The sequence below is a fragment of the Pectinophora gossypiella genome, chromosome 17 (genome assembly GCF_024362695.1).
Source record: "Pectinophora gossypiella chromosome 17, ilPecGoss1.1, whole genome shotgun sequence".
NCBI lineage: Eukaryota > Metazoa > Arthropoda > Insecta > Lepidoptera > Gelechiidae > Pectinophora > Pectinophora gossypiella.
Window position 1 is genome coordinate 7,712,430 of NC_065420.1, and position 21,936 is coordinate 7,734,365.

General features: G+C 34.9%; 2 protein-coding genes and 1 long non-coding RNA gene across 19 annotated transcripts; 1 reads left to right on the forward strand and 2 right to left on the reverse strand.

Moving 5' to 3' along the window:
- Positions 1-35: 35 nt before the first annotated feature.
- LOC126374344 (serine/threonine-protein kinase PRP4 homolog) lies at positions 36-3,107 on the reverse strand. 17 transcript variants are annotated; one of them, XM_050020936.1, is made up of 3 exons: positions 2,952-3,102; positions 2,152-2,338; positions 36-1,825 (listed from the first exon to the last, which is right to left on the reverse strand). In XM_050020936.1, the coding sequence occupies exon 3, from the start codon at positions 1,821-1,823 to the stop codon at positions 84-86; it is 1,740 nt and encodes a 579-aa protein (XP_049876893.1). In that variant the 5' UTR covers positions 1,824-1,825; positions 2,152-2,338; positions 2,952-3,102; the 3' UTR covers positions 36-83. The 17 variants fall into 17 exon arrangements, with proteins under 17 accessions (XP_049876893.1, XP_049876882.1, XP_049876884.1 ...); XM_050020925.1 differs by having other exon boundaries at positions 36-1,896; XM_050020927.1 differs by having other exon boundaries at positions 36-1,896; positions 2,152-2,335; positions 2,952-3,100.
- Positions 3,108-3,590: 483 nt separating this feature from the next.
- Positions 3,591-5,842, reverse strand: LOC126374537 (uncharacterized). The gene is made up of 3 exons (XR_007567457.1): positions 5,644-5,842; positions 4,967-5,006; positions 3,591-4,798 (listed from the first exon to the last, which is right to left on the reverse strand). It is a non-coding gene; the product is annotated as an uncharacterized LOC126374537 (long non-coding RNA).
- An 818-nt stretch (positions 5,843-6,660) lies between these two features.
- LOC126374389 (pentatricopeptide repeat-containing protein 2, mitochondrial-like) lies at positions 6,661-11,720 on the forward strand. The gene is made up of 9 exons (XM_050021014.1): positions 6,661-6,857; positions 7,212-7,431; positions 7,553-7,655; positions 7,900-8,094; positions 8,944-9,040; positions 9,316-9,404; positions 9,728-9,841; positions 10,517-10,624; positions 11,510-11,720. Exons 1-9 carry the CDS (start codon positions 6,767-6,769, stop codon positions 11,636-11,638), a joined length of 1,146 nt encoding a protein of 381 aa, XP_049876971.1. The 5' UTR covers positions 6,661-6,766; the 3' UTR covers positions 11,639-11,720.
- Positions 11,721-21,936: the final 10,216 nt, after the last annotated feature.

A 21,936-nucleotide genomic window follows, 5' to 3' on the forward strand; every position in this document is an offset into this window, starting at 1 on the left:
TCGCTGGTCGAGGGATATTGCCAATAAAATAAATATTTATTCAATTAACAAGTTTATTAAAAGCTTTGATTAAAACTTGCGAGTTATTTCTGCAACTCTTCTTGAATGAAAGGATGTCTTAAACAATCCGTTACAGAGTATCTATGGTTCATATCCAATATTAACATTTTATCTAAAATGTCTCTAAGTTGTAAAATTTTTTTGTCACTATTTTCAGATGGATTTTTGCAATATTTTTGTAGCTCTTTATGTAAATCTCTCGTGACATTAATATTATTCATTTCAACAACTTTTTCTCGCCCCGTGAATTCATCTTTTTTGTGAAGTAGAAAATTATTAGCGTGATTAAAATGTTGGTCTTTGAATTTACCTTTTCGAATGAATTTTGCGGAAAATTTTCCTTTCAAGTCCATAAAGCATTTCAACATTTTATTATTGGAGCTTCCTGTGAACATAATTTTCCCAGTAGCCATTTCAAACATTGTGCAAGCAGTTGACCAAATGTCTACACTGTGCTTGAAAGGAATGCCCAATATTATTTCAGGTGCTCTGTAAAATCTTGAAACTAAATAGGGTGTCGGCTCATATACATCCGATTTCGATGCAGACCCAAAGTCACATAATTTTAGGACATTTTTCTTTTCATTGACTAAAATATTATCAGGTTTTATGTCAGCATGTATAATGCCAATCTTTTTCAAAAGTCTCAATGCAACTAGTAGTTGTCTGCTGTAACTGACTAATGCCTTCATATTGATGCCATGATGTTTGCCATACTTTTTTATTACACCTCGCATGTCCATGTAAAGTGATTCTAGGACCATACACAGATGGTTCTTGTGCAAAAAATGATGTATCAATCTTACACAATGGTATTTATTTTCAGGATCGTATTGTTTTATTTCCTTCAAAAAATGAATTTCTTTCAAACCTGTTTTATGCATCAATTCATTGTTTCTGATAATTTTGATGGCAACATCAGTATTTCCATCATTGTTGTCTTGTGCACGAACTACACTTGCAAAAACTCCTTGTCCAAGTATACTTTTTATAATGTATCTATTATTGTCAATCTCATCACCTACTCTCACATTATAGTAACCTTCAGAGTCATCCCAATTATCTGTTAATTGTAAATTATCTTTTTCTGTGTTGTCTTGTGTAACATTGTCTGGTCCTTTCTTTGTACTAAAATCATCTGTTTCACAAAACATGTCAGTTGTTTGCTTGGAAGATGGCTTGGAGTCGGAAGTGGATATATTAATACTTTCATTTCTAGATTCTATATATTTGTGACTACTAGCATACATTCTGTCTTCTGCATTTCCTCCACTATTTGAAGTGCTTAACTTCTCCAGAAGTAATTTACGTCGTTGTCTACTTTTTTCGATAAGAGCCTCTTCATCTTCTGATTCTGCTTGTGCAAAATCTCCTGTGTGTTCAGGTGACGGGTCCTTTAACATTGGCTTTTTTCTTGCTATATTAGAGTCCTCAAGATCCTTCTTGTGCCTTTTCCTACTTTGCATGTTATTCATGTAGTCACTCTTGGAATGTTTATCCGGTGCTGCTGATAAGGGTTTAGTAGTCAAGTCACCTTCAGAATGTTTTGCAATTTTTTTTAGTTCTTGTTTTAGAGATTCCCTTTTTTTGATGAGCTCTTCTATGCTAGTTCTTCTAGTTGGCAGTGGGGGAGTTCTAGATTCCATTTTAGAGCGTTTGTTTTCATCCTTATGGCTTTTGTTTCTTGATCTAGATTTTGATATTTCCTCTCTTTTGTAGTTTTTGTATGTCTTGCTTTTTGAGTGTGCATTTTTGTCAGACATATCTGTAAAACAGGATTTACTAAAACATTTGTGTCGATTTCAATTTGAATTCAGATGGGAAGGTCTACTGCATCTGTAAAGACATAGTCTATTTTAGTATATTATGTTTATCATCCCAAATTGGTGAATACAATATTAATTGCAAAAAAATAAATAAAAATATATTTTTCTTTTTCAACATTTATATTTAAAATTGAAAAGCGACATCAAGTGTCAACTCCATGAAAGTTTATTTTAGTTCTTTTACAAAAGGTATAGTAAAAAAAATTAAGCAACTGTCGTGAAGTTGATAAATTGTAAAAAAAGTGTTAACTATGACAATGATTACATTTCCACCATGTGGACTCATCATCACACTCCCAACATTACTCAGTTTTTCAACTTTTCATGTCACTCTCATTTGATCAGTGGACGTCCTCCGACATGGGAAACATCATTGCCACCTCTTTGGTTTCACTTCACTTTACCATCCATATTGTTTGGGAATAATTAAATATTCAAAATACTTGTTGCTGCTAGAAAGAAATAAGTTCATGAAATACTGTTTATGTGTATTAGATTATATAACATTAATTTCATTTAAAGTATTTCAATGTCTACTAAGTAAGTTTCTACATTCTACTAAATCCATTATGTTTCAAATAAAATAAATTACAATATTACTTATCCACCTGAGCTATATCTTCTTAATAGGAACAATTATTTAGGGATAATGTAAATAACCTTGAACTACTAACTCACTTGACAAAACATTTTATATATTTTTTAGTCAATTATTCTTTTTTGATGCAGAATCTTACTTATTAGAATTTTGGCAAAAAAATTACAACTGTAACGCGGAGTAGTTGTAAATTTTTTGTTTATACCTCACCAATATTTTGAACCAATAAAATGAATCCTTGCATTTGCTTAAAAACATTTGATTATAATTATTGCTAATTGTATTGCCTGTAAACAATGTTGAGAATATTCATTCTACAGTATCGTAAATTTCCAAATATACGTTTTTCTGTTGCGTCTTTCCTTAATGGAAAAAATCAGCACAACCCAGGCAATAGCATTAGCAACAATATTATGACGAATTTAGTGAAATAGATTATCACATCATTCAGGAAATTAACAGCATACCACTAAATTATTTTTATACAGCACCCAAAAGCAAAAACTTAATAGATTTTACTTCATCACATCATAACACAATTATTAACCAAAAAAACAATTTTATTTTTATGATTTCATCATTTCGTTGTCAATGCAATGCATGTCAAAAAAATTGACAAATCAAATGACTTATCATGACGTCAATGTCATAAAAGATGTCTTTTTTTTTTTTTGTTTAGGTTTTCCGAGGGTTTTCCCCGAAGGGTAAGGCAAAGGGAACTATGCCCATACAGCCATGTCTTACGTATTTTTTTTCTTGATGAATGATGAAATGATGAAAGGTGATGATGATGAAACCTAAGCCCCCACCCTCGGAGTAGACTCCTACTCCGAACCCCAAACGAATTAACTCGAAAGTCCGCATAAACTTTCGAGTTATGAAGCGGCTTCCTGACACGAAGCGAAAATAGGCAGATACACTTTGTTTATTGAATACTCCAATATAATAACACTCGCGAATGTCTTCCGACTAACTTAATGCGATCATCAACCACAAAACACCACTTCGTATTAATTATTTAGATTATTCAATGAAGAAAGCAACTGTCCCGTTCCCGTTTCCCGCCAAAAAGCCCATAAAAGATGTCATTTGCATTGTACGAATCTCAGAACAATAACTAAAGCATAGAAGGAAGGCTAAAATAGCAACAGAACTCTATAATTCTGCTCTACTTTATCTTACGGAACCGGCGTAATGTTAGACAAAGACGCATATACAAAAATTGTTTCGTAATTTCGTAGGTTGTCACAAGTTTTTCATTGCCTAGTGTTGGGTTTCACTTTAGTAATATGTCGATAAAATTAAATTTACTTACAATTAATGTCGATAAATTTTTTTTACAAGATTTCTTTTTGTAGGATGCAATTATCTTCTTCTTGATGAAAGGAGACTCTGTCTCTGATAGGTAAGTATCTAACCATTTTTGGATTATATTGTCTGGTTTATATTAGTTTGGAGCTGCAGCTCACATTCAGGAAGGAAAGAAAATAGCCAACTGTTATCGTTTCATCGGTAAGTATTTTGTAATATTCGAATTTATTTATGATGTCATCCGCCGTGCACTGGTGTCGATCGACGTGCCGTGCAAATTGGAACCGCCGCCGCCGGGTCTAAGCCGCACAGACGGTAAGAGGCCCGATGGGGTCACGCCATAGACATAGAAAAGAGCATGGACTGGAAATACCTACAGAAAAAACGTGCCACTCTGTAAACATAAAATGGCGGTCTTTACTAGGGCTACAAGCTGTTTCAATACTAGGATTACCATACTCGTACCTACTAGATATAGCATTATACTTAAAAAAATACGGCATACAAGTATTCATAAGAGAACAGAAAGGGAAAGTAAAAGGTAGGTAGGTGGTGTACTGTATCTTTCGTGTAAAACTTGTAAGTATTGTATGTTGTGTGCAATAAAGTATATTTGTATTTGTAAAGGAAGGTTTAGTCAAGATTTATCTAAGTCGCTTACACAAATCTATAACATTCATTACATTCTTTATTGGGCGCAGTTCGTATCAACCTGGAGTGTTGGAGTAGGAGTAAATAAGAACAGGAGGTAAAATGAAATATAAATTAGATCGTAAATCTGTTCATTTTCATTAGCAAGTATTTATTTCACACGTTATTAATTATGTACATTATATTTACAATAAATACAAATTTATTAATTTCTAAACAGTGTCAATTTGCTTAGAAACTGTCTTTGTGACACCCTGTCACATTGTTTTTTTTTTTCATTAAGTCGTTTGATCTTGAGGCGGGACTTGTTCAGCTTTTCTTTTAAATTTTTCATCTCGTCTTCTTGAACTGACTGAAATAAAGTTTAATAATAATGTTAAAATAGTATATGTACAAAATAATCTATAAAAATAAAAGTAAAATATATCTGATTTAAGTGCATTGTGCAGCTGGTTGAATTATACACTCTATATATGTATATCATGTTAAAAATATAAAAAAAGAAAATTATTTGATATACCTTTTCATGTAAATCCAGTCGACACTTTTGGATTTAATATCTGAAATCAAAGATAATAATAATTTACTTATATAAAACGTGTACAACTCATAATTGTTTAGACATAAAACAACTACAGACTTAGTATATATACTAAGTTTATTAAGTACATAATAATATTATGTAGTTGAATGATAGATAGTATAAACGTGTTGTGATAACATGATACAAATATCTTATCTATCTATCCAGCAGTGAGATGATGCAGGCTAGGCTGAAATTTAAATTTAAACACCATTTCATCTGTCTGATCTATAATGTTCAATGTAGGAATAGCATCGTCTCGAAGACGCCTCCACTTTGAATTAGGAACACACATAAATGAATCCGCAGTAAAATGTTTCGAGCAAATACGGCTGTACTTATTTGGAATCCAATTTCGTCTATTAATGCGAATTATCCATTCTTTCTCTTTGTTATCGTCTACAGGAAATCTAAAAATTAAAAGTATCGATAATTTTAGTACATCACTATGGACAATCAACATAACCTCAAATCAATTCCGTATTCATCGATGAAACGTATAATATAATGGATATCTCAAATATTTTATGCTACAAATCTATTCAGCAAAACATATTACTTTCCTAAAATTGTTCAGCAGTTCACATTTCACTAGAAAATTACAAAAAACTTACCGATGAAACGACAGAAGTTGTTGGCTATTTTCTTTTCTTCCTGAATGTGAGCTGCAGCCCCATACCACACAAGACATAATGTCACACAGTCGAGACACTCAATTATTTGATATAAATAAAAGTTTCTTTCCATTTATTTGGAAAAATATTGTTAAATTATCACTTAAAACAATCTGAACACAAGACACTCGTAAACACAGTTGACGCGACCGTGTCAAATAGTTCGGTAAATATAAGTAAAATCTTCTTATGTATGTTACTATGTATTTGGCCGAGTTAAAATGAGTCCAATAGGTCCAAATGACATTTCATGTTGTGACAACCTCGGAAAAAATGAAGCAAAGAGCGAATCATTTGTCCTTTTCTCACTCATAGTTTGTGTCGTAAGCTAGAAGAGAGCCGGTTTATAGTTTCTGAATTCTTATTTTAGCCTTCCTTCTATGCTTTAGTTATTGTTCTGAGGTACGAATACCATAGATAGATATATTTTTCCTTAATAATAGGCAAACAAATTCAAGCAAATAAATCCAAGCAAGTAAATTTATTCCATTTTTAACATATTGAACTTAAACAGCTTACTTTTCTAGATTAGATCTTACTAGATGGAAAGGGACGGATGATTCACAGCTCTTAATTTTAGGAAGAATGAGTAAATGAACGTGTCGGGTTATTGACTGACGTAAAATTTTTAGACGGTTGGTTTAGATTTGTGCTTAAAATTGACGTGTGTTCCATAAATTTTATGCTTGTCGATTACCCGTCCCTTTCCTTTTCGGCGGATAAGAAAAGGACAGATATAACTTAAAATAAAATTAGATGGTATTTACAGGAATTAGCACCATTGTATAATTATAATCACACACTTGAGTCACACCCACACCAAATCCAATGAGAGTGAAATGAGGGAGTCATTCAACCGGGTAGATTGCCATGCCATTTTTGATCGCGGCCAATCAACCGCGTTATGTAATAGGGTCTCTAGGACTATATTCCATAGACAATTTGAATTCTGAGAAAAAAAAGAAAACAGGTGAAAAACTGTCAAATTTCCTAACCTTAAAGTTCGGCAGGCATTAGAATTTAAATTTTCCTCGATCTTTTTATTGTTAAATTACTTAATAAAATGTCTCTTTTTACAAATTATTTAGTGAAAATTACATTACAGAACAATTACCGCCTGTTAACACCGCTGAGAACATTCCGTGTTAGTCAAGGTATGGTTATACTTTTTCAAACTGCATTTTTGTCTCTTTAATATTATTGTTAAAAGCTATGTATCAAAAGTGGCTGCAAATAGTTTCTTGATTATTTGCAGTTCTGCCCACCCCTTCGGGGAATACGGGCGTGAGTTTATGTATGTATGTATGTATGTAATATTATTGTTCGATTATGTAAATGGAAGTTTTATGGAAGTATTGTGAAATTGTTGGACCTTATCTGGGTTTATAATTAGGAAGTGTATGATCCTATTTGTGGCTTCATAGTAGGGAAGCTTGTGCCCCTGGAGTGAGACATAATTATAAGGTTCTGAACACATTATAAGGGCCCATGGATTTTTGTTTTTACAGTTAAGCATCTTTATTCTCCTGCCGCTCTCGGTATCGATGGATACCTGAACAGTAGAAAGAAAATTAAGGAACAATTCACCAACTTCTCTGAGAAGTTCCGTACAAAAATGACAGATTTTGTTATGGATCCAAAGAACATGGTATTCACTGAAGATTTGAAGAATATGGTTCACATGGCTGAGCCTGCAGATTTAAAACTCATATTGGATATGGTTAAAAAGTAAGTGACTGATTCTGCCGAAAATATTGGTATACATGTACTAAATATTGGTCAAAAGGACACATTTCAATACTGAAATGTAAAATTCAATAAGTATTAACAAGTGTTTTATATTTTTCAGATTTAATACTCAAAGTACAGAGTTTCGTTTTGGTTCCTTTGTATTTGGCCCTGTTGTAATGAGGATGTTTCATTTCTTGGATGCACCTACTGAGGCACTACAGGTAATTTATAAAAAAACACAAACCATTTTAAAGTTTTATCAAATATATTGTCTTAATCTTGTAATTATAAAATGCATTAATATTTTCAACTTAAAGTTTAGCTTTTGTTTCATCTCTCCCTCTGTAATACCTTTAGAAATGATGGATAAAAATAAAGCAAAAAAAAACTCATAGACAACTTTCACATTTATATATAATTATAATTTGACTATCTTTATATTAACTTGGCCAAAACTTGTTTCAGTGCTTTGAAGACCCTGCCAACAAAGGTTTCTTTGACCAGCTAATTTCATATCAAATCTTGCTGGATCTGCTGTACAACCATGAAATGTATGATGAGATGTTCAGAGTGTTTGAAACAGTACAGGAGAGGCAAATTAACATGACCAAGTTTCCAAAGTATCCAGTTGTACTGATACTAGCTGCTTGTTATAAGCAGGTAAGTGCTACTGAGCTGCATACTGTAGTATATACATGTGGGATTCAGGTTTGCTCAATTAAACAGTCAAGTATGGTTCAAACACTTCTTTTTATTTATTCAACAACAATTTACATCACCCTCATCCGCTATTCTCTATCTCTCCCCCTTTCCTTTCTTCTCACTCCTTCTATCACTCTCTCACTCATTCACACTCCTTCACTCAATCTATCATTTGTCTTTGCATCCCTTCTATACTCTATACTTTCTGTACTACTAATGTCACACGTGTACCTCTCACAATCATGTATGTAACATAAACATCCTCTATATACATACATATATTTCACTGCTGGGCACAGGCCTCCCCTCAATCCACCACTCAAACACTCCAGCCTCATATCCACTGGGCATTGATATGCAATACGCAATGCTCAACTTGTATGGCAATGTTGCACAACAGCGCTTGTTGTTTGTAGAGAGCATCATTAGTTGGGCAACATGTTGTACAAAGAATTATTTGCTTACCATAAGTCAATCCGCCTGCTCTTTTGCCCCCTATATTATTAAAAAAAAGGTATAATGTGATTCTTGATAATTGATTAGAAAAGGAATAAAATATAAGCTTGATGCATGCAGAGACGAGAAAGTTTGCTTGCACACATTTGTACAGAAATATGCCTTCATAAAGACTTTGCAATGCAGCATGTAATTATATAAACTTCTATTCCATGCCTTGTTTTGTCCGTGGTATGATAGCATGTCTGTGTGAACATGAGGAGAGTTATATTATTGAATGAGACATTCCAGTATTCCACATCAATAGTGGAATCTATTTGTATCAATATTATGTGACATTATTATTTGCAGAATACACCAAAGAGCATGGAGTATGCATCAAAGTTATGGCTGGAAATGACCAGTGTGGGTACATCTCCACTCAGGAGGGCATGCACGTTTTTTGCAGGTAAATTTATGATTGTTTTTAGTTTAGCACAGTACTTCAGCAATCATTTTATATGATTGAGAAATTCTGATTCAAATATGATGAGTACAGTACTTGTTATTCTGGAAAGAGCCACAATTTTTACCTTGTCTCTTTGTGAGTTCCCCCTACACACAAGTAAGTGCTATTTAAAAATAATATATAATTATAGTTTCTTGTTATTTACTGTTCCAAATAATATTTCATGGAACAGCTCTTCAGTTTGCACTATGTAATTTAGCCTTATTTTGTTTCAGCTTTGGCAATTAAGCAGGGTGCTCCCCAAATTGCATTGGAAAGTATAGCATTACAGAAACAGCATTATGTTACCATCAGAAATATTAAGGTAAGATGTTTTATATTATTTTATTTCATGTGGCAGGATCCACCTCACAACCCACACGATAAGAAGAAGACTATTAGTATACTGCTTACGCCATATATTTTTTTTACGTGACTTATTGTTATTGTTGGTTTGCCGCAGATGGCATTAACTACTTGGCCGAATAAATGGGGAGTGCTGAGGGTACTCACCTGGTACAAAATTTAAGACAACAGGCCTGAGGGAGCCCAGTTGGGCGCGAACTTCGACTCAGGGCGTCGTCTGAGAGGGTCTCCACATTACAGAATATTGTCAAATATTGTGTCAATGTATGTTACTTTTTATAGGCAATGGCGCTATCAGACATGGGACGAGTGGACGACGCTCTGCCTGTGCTGAGAGCAGTATTAGATATCGACAGACCTGATCAGAAGGATAAACACACATTCTTTAATGAAACAGTGAGTATCATTAATTTCAAAACTAATAGAGTGTCGAGCTCTCGATTCGGAGGTCCCAGGTTCGAATTCCGGTGGAGACATATCACTAAAATTACTTTGTGTCCCTAGTTTGGTTAGGACGTTACAGGCTGATCACCTGATTGTCCGGCAGTAAGATGATCCGTGCCTCGGAAGGCACGTTAAGCCGTTGGTCCCGGTTACTACTAACTGATGTAAGTAGTCGTTACATGAGCTATACCAGGGGTCTTTGGCGGGTCAATAATAACCGTGACACCAGCGTTGATGAGGTTGGTAATCCACCTCACAACCCACACGACAGAAGAACAAGAATACAATAATGCATTCCGGACACTGATGGGGTCGTTGCGACGTTGTAGTGCGTCGGGAATGTTGGCGGAGGCGCACACGGATGACTTTTACATTATAATCAAAAAACAGTGTTCCTTCATGTCAGCCCGGTTGCGCGCTAGCACCAATGGTCTCCTGAGAGTGTTCAGGGACCGGTGGGACTCCCCGTTGTTGCAGCGCTGGGTGAAGATCCATACCGGGTTCAATAAATTATAAAAAATAGATAAAAAGAAATGTTACTAATACTAGCCAATAAAAAAGTGTAACTAACTAATGATGAATATCGCCTGAAATAAATTATATTTATTTATTTTTAAATGTTATCAGTTGGAGAAAGTACGTGCCGCCGTCCAAAAGGCAAACAATAAGGATATAGAGAAAGAGTTCCTTGACATCGAAAAGGCATTGAAGGATCGAGGTCTTATTTATTCACAGGTAACTTATAAAGAGAACTATAACACATTTCTTTAATTTACGAATTACGATAAACTCATGATGAGTTTTTGTTAGTAGTCTATCCAGTTTACTATATCTATACCTACAGAGCGTTCGACTCGCCATGAATTGATTTGGAGATGATGATGCAAAAATATATATACATTGTTATTGTATGTAAATTTCCCCACAATGAATTTTGGTTTTACTGGATGTGGCCGTTGATGATAATTGACTGTATCCCCTCAGGGGTAGGCAGAGGTGTGTGGTATACCTCACCCGCTCTCTATGTTTAAGTCCCATGTAGTGGAATGCGCGCCTATTGCCATTGACCGGGTATAAGTCGTGGAAACCACGTGATATCAATTGTCTATGGTTAGCTTTGTCGGAAGAAATAACATTATTTCTTTGCGAGATTAACACATTCAAGCAACTTGTATAACGCTTCCGCTAAGCGCGGTGCGCTTTAAGCTTAACTAACTTTAGTTAGGACTTCCTAACTAGTATAATATAAGAACGACCTCCGTGGTCCAGTGGGGAGGTCCTGGGTTCGATTCCCGGTGGGGACATCACAAATATTACTTTGTGGTCCCTAGTTTGGTTAGGACATTACAGGCTGATCACCTGATTGTCCGAAAGTAAGATGATCCGTGCTTCGGAAGGCACGTTAAGCCGTTGGTCCCGGTTACTGATGTAAGTAAGTAACCGTTACATGAGCCACGTCAGAGGCCTTTGGCGGCTCAATAATAACCCTGACATCAGGGTTGATTAGGTTGGTACTCCACCTCACAACCCGCACGATAGAAGAAGACTAGTATAATCTGCTTTTATTTTCAGCTTGAAGATTCAACATTGATTAACCAATGTCTTCTTTTCTCGTTGCAGACTCTAGATCAGCTGTTAAACGTCGAAATCGCGAGTCTTCCGAAGAAAAAGGACCCTAGAAGCATGAGTAGCAAATTCCAAACACATAGAATGCCCTTTTCTCAACGTAACAGAAATAGGACCGTCTAACCAAGTGTACTATAGTGACAAAAGTAAAATAATTATTTAGTTATTCTCTGTGTAAATAATTATGCTGACTGGAGTTTAGTTTTTATGTGAAATGTGCGTGCGTTCTAAAGTTATGTTTCAGAAAAGTAAATAAATTTTGACAAAAATTGCAAAAAATATAATGTTATAGATATATCTGTGAGTTATGTTACACGTCAGGAAGTCATTCTTCAGATTTAAATACTGGACAAATAAATCAATATGTAAAGTAAATAAAACAATATGTAAAGTTTTAATTCTTTTGAAAGATTAAAGTTACCTATAATTTATTTACTTACTCATTATTGGTTTTACATACTATTCTTTAAACCGTCTTAAGAACCAATTTGTTATCCTTTTATAAAGGATTGCTATCGTGCATTTAATTGTGAGAATGTAGTAATGTTTTGTTTAATAAAATGTACTGTAACACGAAACAATCTTTTAATTTGCCTAGTATTTAGTTGTTCGAAAACTTGTATGAACTTGAGTCCGGTATCTAACAAACTACGGTATCTAAATACGTTTTTTTTTTGACGTGACTTGTAATTTGCCGCAGATGGCATTAACTACTTGGCCGAACAAATGGGGAGCGCTGAAGGCTCTCACCCGGTACTACGTTTAAGACAACAGGCCTGAGGGTGCCTAGTTGGGCGCGAACCTCTGTTCAGGGCGTCGTCTGAGAGGAAAAATATTTGAAAGAATTAATCGACCCCGGTGGGTCGATAGCGATAAGCGCTCAATGAGGGAAATCGTCGACCACGCCGGCGGGGTCGGTATCGGGGTCCTGAAGTGTTTGGTGTCGCGAGCTGATTGGCTGCTATCTAAATACACAAATTGGTGTTTTATATTGAAAAAATAATAGGGTAGTTTCCAACTAGTGAAATTAGTTACTTTTTACTAAACGTCAAAACACGAAATTACTATGAAATTTGTATGAAAAAGCAACCTGTGACGTCATAGATTTTTTTTCTTTATTAATGAATATAAATGCCGTGGTAGTCCAGTTGGTAGAACGCTTGCCTCTCACTTTGAGGTCGCAGGTTCGGATCCAGCACAGGCCTAAACCAATGATTGTCGAATTTATTTTCGAATTCATGTTTCGATCATAAATGATCAGAAAATGAACATCACGTGCTCAGCGGTGAAGGAAAACATCGGGAAACCCAGATTCCCGAGAAAGCATTTTCGTAAGTGTGTGACCTAACCTGTATTGGGCTGGTTTTCCCTTCGCGGATTGGTAGATTAGAGAGGCAGTCTCTTCTGTAAAATCTTCAGGTTAGGCGAGCGGACCCTGTGGAAAACGGGATACTACTAGGGAGATGATGATGATTAATATTCATAAATAAGTTAAATAGAAAAAGGAAACATTTTTTCACCTTAAAATCTATCTTTACTTTGTACTTACTTAATCAGAATTATGAGGAGCTCGGTGGCGCAGCGGTTAACGCGCTCGGTCAGCGATTGTTGAAGTAAAGCAACTTTAGCAAAGGCCGGTCATAGGATGGGTGACCACAAAAAAAATCATCTCGAGCTCTTCCGTGCTTCGGAAGGCACGTTAAGCCGTTGGTCCCGGCTGCATTAGCAGTCGTTAATAACCATCAATCCGCACTGGGCCCGCGTGATGGTTTAAGGCCCGATCTCCCTATCCATACATAGGAAAGGCCCGTGCCCCAGCAGTGGGGACGTTAATGGGCTGGTGATGATGAATCAGAATTTATATAATTTATCTTTGATAGGAAACTTCAATCAGGGTACCTAAAAACCAATAACCAATACCACAATTTTTTACCTGGATTGAAACTAGCGTGTCTATTGCGAGACATCTGAACGTGATTTTTGAAAAACGCGCTTACGAAGCGACGAAATGTAACATAAAGTAGGTAACGTACAACATAACATACATCCGTAATCCTTGTCGCGTAAAAAATAGTCTACTAAGTTATCCTAGATTTTAACTTACAATTTTTTTAGTATATTTATTATTTATTAAATCTTAATACTAAATATACAATTTGTCAATGCCCTGCAAAACTGTTTAAACAGTTTGTCTGCGGGAAAGAGTCTATACTAATAATACGCACTTACCTATATCTAATCATAATTTGTAAGTAGGAGCACAATGTATCACGTTATTTAAAAAAAAAACCAATTAATTAAGTACATAAATTAGCTAGGACACGAGTCTAAAATTGTTTAAGTATTTTTTTATATTTTTACTTTTATTTTTTAAAATTTACTTTTAATGTTCTAGACGGATGTTCTCAGGCAAACTATTTAGTAAGTAGGGAAGTCTCTTTTTTAGAGTTCTGTCGCCATAGTAATTATTAACTCTATGTACTTCGAGTTTGCCCGCGCACACCGATCTCGATTAATCTTAACCTTCACGAACTAAACTATTCAAGTTGAATCTAAAACCAAGTACTAATACAGAAACTTTGAGGTTAATGACGTCATTACAAACGCAGCTTGCAAACCCATTAAATCGAGAGCATTGCGTTAGTATTTACCATGTAAATAGTAGCCAGTTTTCCAACATGGCAGCATAGTTCCAGTGTATCTACGGAACCATTGTGTCGTCGAGGTAATTACGCGAGCCCATTAGCTCTTCGTTCGATGACTGCGGAAATTGAACCCTTCTACAAGGTACATTTTCTCTTCGGAGGCTCATTCTTATTTTATTCCTCAAATTACTTGGCATGGAGATATTCTGAGACTACACGTGTAGGTAATGAGGTTTTTACCTAGTTACTCAGACTCTGTCATCCATTAACATAGTACGAGTATGATGTTAGTAGTTAGTGGCAAGAATGTCTGCATAAAGTCTCTTGCAAAATGAAGAATACGTACCTATAAAAAAATACGTACCTACATATAGGTACAAAAAGAAAACTATAAAGTAAGTAAATTAAAGTATTGGAGTTCTTTCATACTTATATATTATGTGTACACATACATCTCTACGGATATTTTTTTTTTGTAATTGAAGTAGATACTTACTCAGAAAGGGAGGTAGTGTTAGGTTAGTCCCATAGGTTGCTTTTTACCCGAAAAACACTTCCGTTAAATTTTACGAATTCGAAATTCTAACAAGAAGAGTAACCAACCCTGATTGATTGAAACTTAACCCTTAGAGGTTTCCGGAATTCTCTACGTAGATAAATAAAGCTCGATTTTATTCCATTCTCTATGGAAATCAGATAGCTTTTACAAATGTATTCGTAATGGATTACCATCAAACTAAATGTTTCAATGTAGTCAAGAGGTATACCATAGTGATAAATTAAGTACCAAGTAAGTAGCAAGTCGTTGTGGTAGATATCTGTGAAAGTTCGCGTGTTTGTAAGTCGTGATTCCTAATATACTTAACGTTCGGCGTTCGTACGTTATATATTTGTAGGCTTGTCTAATTTATTTGTCCGATGTTTCGTAGTTAATCTCTGCTACGACGAGCTACGACTGCTACGGCGTAGCACTTAGGGTAGCTGGAAACTAAGTTAGGGATGATAAATTTTGTTTTCCCGTAGATTTATGATTATTTTCTTTTCTAGTGCCTACAATGATAGCTCACTGAGAAAGTTTTCGGAAGGGGATATTTACTTACAACGAGAGTCGATATGTCATGGTACGCGGGACATTTGCAGTAGTTATCAAATAAAAGCTTTATAGATAAAATACACTTTTTTTAGAGGTTAAAGTGTAAAATGATACGTAATTTTTTTTTTAATAGAATTGTTCTTACTACTTTACACTCAGCCTGACTAGTTATGCGACGTTTTATGAATAAGAATAAAATTATATTGCCAACAACAAGAAACTAATTATGAAATACTTTCTTTTTAGAAACGGTCTTGCTTGTCACGCGAACTTGTTATATAAATTACCGTTAATGATTTGATAGTCGGAGGTAGTTTAGTATACAGTGTACACTACCGGGCAACACGTCCGTTCTCCATTAGCGAAACCGTGTCGCTATGACGTACGCAAACGACTTCTAATGGTAGCCTGTTTGAGTTAACTTCAATTTCCGTTCCAACGTAACCTAAATACTATGTTATATCTACCTATACTATAATTTTATGTACTTATAATGGCCCCGATTCCTGCAGACACCGCCTAATTTTATTTAAAGTTATATCCGTCATTTTCATATCCGTCGAAAAGGAAAGGGACGGATGATTCACAGCTCTTAATTTTAGGAAGAATGAGTGAATGAATGAATAACCCGGGCGAATCAAAAGGTACGTCGCTGGTATGCAATCCGTTTGACGTGCTGTCTACTTAACTGTGTCGGGTTATTGACGGATGTAAAATTTTTAGACGGTTGGTTTAGATTTGTGCTTAAAATTGACGTGTGTTCCATAAATTTTATGCTTGTCGATTACCCGTCCCTTTCCTTTTCGGCGGATAAGAAAATGACAGATATAACTTAAAATAAAATTAGATGGTATTTACAGGAATTAGCACCATTATTTACTTAAGACCTCCTGGTTATATGTCGTTTCTGTAATAGACCAAAAACACCTACAAAAACACAAATTTTATAATTATGACAACTAATGGTTAATAATTTCAACACTACGGTTTCATCTGATGTACTTATAATTATGGATATTAATCTGAAATAAATAAATTGAATTTGAATTTTACAAATAATTCGCTGGACTCAGTGATTTGTGCACTGCTTAGACAAAAACATTACCTTATTGTTTATTTTTTGGTTATACTAGTACTTACATATTATATAAACTGTGTCGTGTTTTTTTAGACAAGTATAGCCCCTTTGATTTGTATAGGTTTAGGTGTTAGGTACTAGCCAATCGCCTATAATGAACGCTAGTTATCTACTAGGATTATGATATCTTTCAATCAACATCATAATCTTGGTACTATTTTACGTTTTAGACGTTTCTCACGACAGATTTTGTAGCAGGGCGGTGCACCACGCCGCGAGACGGTGTTCGTGTGTAAGTTGTGTTTTAGGTATCAGCGGATTACGAGTACATACAATGTAATCGTAGAACCATTTCACCGCCAACCGCATCGATGCGCGGTATCGTGTTATAATCGCTTTAGTCATCATCTCCTTAGCGTTATCCCGTTTTTTTCACAAGGTTACCTAACCTGAAGATTTGAAAAGTCCGGTTTTTTACAGAAGCAACTACCTGACTGACCTTCCCACCCGCGAAGGGAAAGCCAGCCCAATACAGGTTAGGTCACATACCTCCGAAACGCATTTCTCGGATATGTGGGTTTCCTCAAGATGGTTTTCTTCACCGTTGAGCACGTGATAATAATTTATGATCCAAACATGATTTCGAAAAACGATTTCGAAAATCATAGGTTTAGGTCTGTGCTTGATTCGAACCTGCGAACTTACAGTGAGAGTCGAGCGTTCTTCCAAGTGGGCTACCACGGCTGTGTGTGAGTATCGCTTTAGTGACCGGGGTTTAATTTTTTTTTAGGATATTCAAAATTACATACTTGATTTCTAACGATTTTTATATGATCTGTTATGAGATATGTACTGAATATACAATTATTATTTACCGTTTCCGTTTAATTACCGTTTCCACGCGTATAATTTGTCGATTTCCAATTACAATGTATTTCAATATTGGCTGGATTCCACAGCGGTAATAATAATTTCACGCGTGAATTTAGACGACCATAGTGGAGGATGTGACCACAGAATGTCAGTTGTATGCGACGTGTGACTGTCATGTTACAGTCGGTCGATGAGGTCTGACAGGCGCAACGGGCAAACATTTGTGGGTTTGTGTTTCTAGTAGAAGAAAGTACCTATAGATTTCAATAAAATTATTCTAAATTATTCTCGCTATCAGTAAAATATCCAATTTCATGTGTGCAATTATATGTTAGTTATTCTCTATTTTGTATTTGACTTTTACTTCGGAAAAGTGAGAATATAACAATGCTTAGTTAATGATATGAAGTCGAGTTTGTTGTTTACTGCAGTTAAATATTGAAGTCAAATAAGTTGGTGAATGCGAATGTTTAGTGCAGTTTATAATGGATGAACTTTGTTAGATATATACTTAGATCATAATGTAAGATAAAATCTACCAACTCTCTCAAAACTTACATACTTTAAAAATGATAATGACATTACTGTGACCATAGAAACAACAAAATAATCCACTATTACAATCAAATTACTTGTCCATTTAATATAATTTATGAACTTGATAATAGATGCGTTTTGATCCTATTATCAAACAGTGTGGGCGTGTAATTCCCTTGGGCGCGTATTGATACAAGCCTCCCTAATTATACCGGCATAACACACGCATAATTATACGCCTGTGATTGAACATTCACACACATCACACACCGACCTGATTATGGCCTTTGCGTACCTATGCAAATATTATTTGGTCTGACTGCAAACAGGATTCAGACTAGGCGATCGGAATGCTTATTTCCCCTGACAATGTTTGTTGTGTAAACATGAATATTACAGTGTGATTCTGTAAAATCCGACCTTTGAACTTCGAAATATAATTCGAATAGTGACGTCTACTCATTTCCATCATTAGAGCTAAATAAAACGTAAACATTTAAAAGCACTTGAGTAGTGAGTTCTGCGTTTTGCACCAGATGATTAACTTTACAAGTGATAGCTCTGCATTCTACATCGAATAGCCACAGTCGTAGTATACATATTTACAGTCAATATATCGTCTAGTAAATGTTCAAAATAAAAGTTTTTCTATGTTGTATTTATTTATTTATATTGGTCTTCTTCTATCGCGTGGGTTGTGAGGTGGAGTACCAACCTCATCAACCCTGGTGTCACGGTTACTATTGAGCCGCCAAAGCACAATTTTCATTGGTAAATTTATAATTCGTAGAAAGAAAGTTAGGTAGGTTCAGGATAATACTAATTTGCCCTCCTATTGTCGTGAGTGTTTATGCACATCGATTTGTTAAAACTGAATCCTTCAGGTTTTCCGGGAAATAACTCCTTAAATTTTTCGGACTGGATGTTTAATAGTCGATCCTTACTGTAGCAGAATGGTGGAGTATCTACGCAGTTCAGTAGGTGATACTTAAACATACCTAAATATAGCTGCATTATATTTTTTACGAATTGTGTTTTACGATCATTCTTGTAACTCAATATTTTTCTTTCGTAATAATGTCAAGAATTGTCAGGATTAAGTTTTACAACAGCCTTTTACTTACAAAGTTTATCATCAAATACGTAATTAGGTTCTTAGTAATTTCATAACAGGAATTACGACTACCAAATTGGAATTGTTACCGATATTTAGAGTGACTTATCTCGAAAATAATTTCTGTTTCTACGAATACCTTTTTCATTTTGTAAAGTGACTGATGAGAACAAATGACACGGAGTACTAATTAATGTTATACGTATAAGTTATTTAACTAACACAGTTGGATCTACCGTTATAGACGGCGATACGGCTCGCCATCAATCACGGTGACCTAACAGAAAGCTTGGTGAGGTGTGGATACTCAGTTAATCTTGCGATGGATGTACCTCTGACTACCCCAATTGGGATATAGTTGTGAGCTTCTGTTTATGTTTTTATATACATGAATCAGAGATATAAAATTGCACCTACATACTAACTCGTATGGTGGTTTAATACTTAGGTAGGTATTAAATATCAAACATAGTTAAAACTAGGTTAGTAATTATCTGGACTAGTAATTAGAGTTCGCGGATCCTGATTCTTTGTGATAGAGTTCTGTAAGTAATTATAGTAGTAGTAATTATACAGCTACAAGGCTATTCAACCTCTTTGATTTTGAATAGCTTTGACGATCAAGGTCAATTCGTTTGCTATACCCAACATCAATCTCACCCCTATAATAAGTAAGTATATGGACTGTGTATTACGTCTGTAACATACATATATACACTGTGCATACACAAAATCAGTGTTGCCCCCTGGGTAAATTTTCACTGAACCCTGGGCATTTTTGGTGAACTGCGGCACCCATATACCTTTAAGTTTTCCAACTAAATTATAATGTGTGTATATTTTAATGTTGTAAATGTAATTATCAGAATCAACAGTAGCGTTTAATGTTTTTGGCGCGTAATTGATCATACTCGTAGTTTGTAGGTCAAGAAAAACATTCTGACTCACGTGTGTGTGTCGAAGGTTTTACCCGAATAAACTTTTTTATTATTATTATTTTATAATTACATACACCTACACAGCCACAAGTAATCAGAACACAACCTCCTCCTTACCTGCTCCTTTTGATATTAGGTCCTGAATGTATACGATTAATCATACGGTATCGGAGTATTGAAGGCGATTACTCCACTGACAAAAGCGCAGCTCTTAAATAAAGCTAGAGAATAGTCGACAAGCCATAATGCTAAGTTTATAATGTTTTGCTATTAAATAATAATGCTAGCTTATTTAAGTTCAATTTCGCGTAATCCCGTCTTAGTGAGCACCTACGTTCTAAAAGGAACCTCCATGAAAAACTTGAAACTCTTACCACTTGTAGTTTCTGAGATTGACTGAGAGACTTCTCGCTTATATATATTTTTTATTCGCTACCAGTCCAGCAGGGTATAGGGCGTATAAGGTGTCCCGTAAATAATGGATCAAACAAAAGTGGAAGACAGCTCACTTACTAGGTTAGTTTCCAACTATTCAAATCAGTTACTTGTTACGAAACGTCAGAACATGAAATGATTATGGAATTTGTATGTAAAAGCACACTGTGACGTCATAGAAAACGTGGTAAAATGTTATTAAGTACGTTTATCTTGATTACAATTCGTAAATAAGTTAAATAGAAAAAAGAAAATGTTGTTCGGCAGATTTAGATCTGTCTTTATTTGAATTTCATGTCTAATTTCATATATTTGGGAGTTGGGACTTACAGACCATACATACATATACTCACGACTATTTCCCACCGGGGTAAGCAGAGACTGTGGAATTCCATTTGCTTCAATCCTGACACACTTCTCTTGCTTCCTCCAATATATTATATGGGAGTTAAATATTGAACAAACAAAATAAACGTATAGCTCTATATTTAAAGAAACAAAGAAAACATTTATTACACATTTTTATTATGCATTTTTTTTTGTTATTTATTTCTAATATAATTATCTACTCAGCCTGTTCCACCCACTGCTGGGTATAGGCCTCCTCTCTTTGACGCCATCCTTTCCACTCCTGTGTGTGTGGTCCTGAGCTCTATATAGAAATTTCATATTTAAACACTTTATTTAGCTATACAATTGTATACTTATATATACCATATACTCATAAATACCTTACTTAACAATAACTAAATCTTAAAATACCGTAAAACCATTTTAATTATACGTAAACGAAGAGATATCCCGAGCTTACGGCGTACCACAAAATACTACAACGAATTGGAAGGAATATTTGAGCTATTGCCAACTCAAACACTTTATTTAGCTATACAATTGTATACTTATATATACCATATACTCATAAATACCTTACTTAACAATAACTAAATCTTAAAATACCGTAAAACCATTTTAATTATACGTAAACGAAGAGATATCCCGAGCTTACGGCGTACCACAAAATACTACAACGAATTGGAAGGAATATTTGAGCTATTGCCAACTCACTTGTGTTAAAGCCAAATTACTTTAAAACTTGAGGTCTGACTTTTCAATTTTATACTAAATGAACTATTCCATTCAAGATACATATAGGAAGAAAATAATATGTCTTGTAAAGTAATAAAAAATACAGGATACGCTTCGAACATCTACACTTTATTATTACTTGAGTCAATAAACATAAGAAGTGCGAGTATATCCCAATTGGGGCAGTCAAAGGTACATCCACCACAAGGTGAACTAAGTACCACACCTCACCGAGCTTTCTGTTTGACCAACGTGATAGGTGGTGACCAGTGATCGAAGGTATACGTAATAAAAACAGATTAAACCCGGCTTTCACGTGTTCAGTCCTTTTATCCCATTAAGTAGGTATCTGCTATTATATAAAGGGTGTTAGTGACATCATAACGAAAAGTTTTTCTTTTCTTTATTCTTTGCCTACTCCAATGGAAAATACGCGAGATCTTGATACGTAAAATTAGCATTGTAATAATAATATACAGGGTGTTAGCGACATCGTAACGATAACTTTAAGGGATGATTCAGACCATGATTCTGAGTTGATATGAAGTGGAATTTTCCATCGAAAAAGTATGTATCTGAAAATAATATTAAAAAGCACTAAAATTTTCATTAATTAATAATT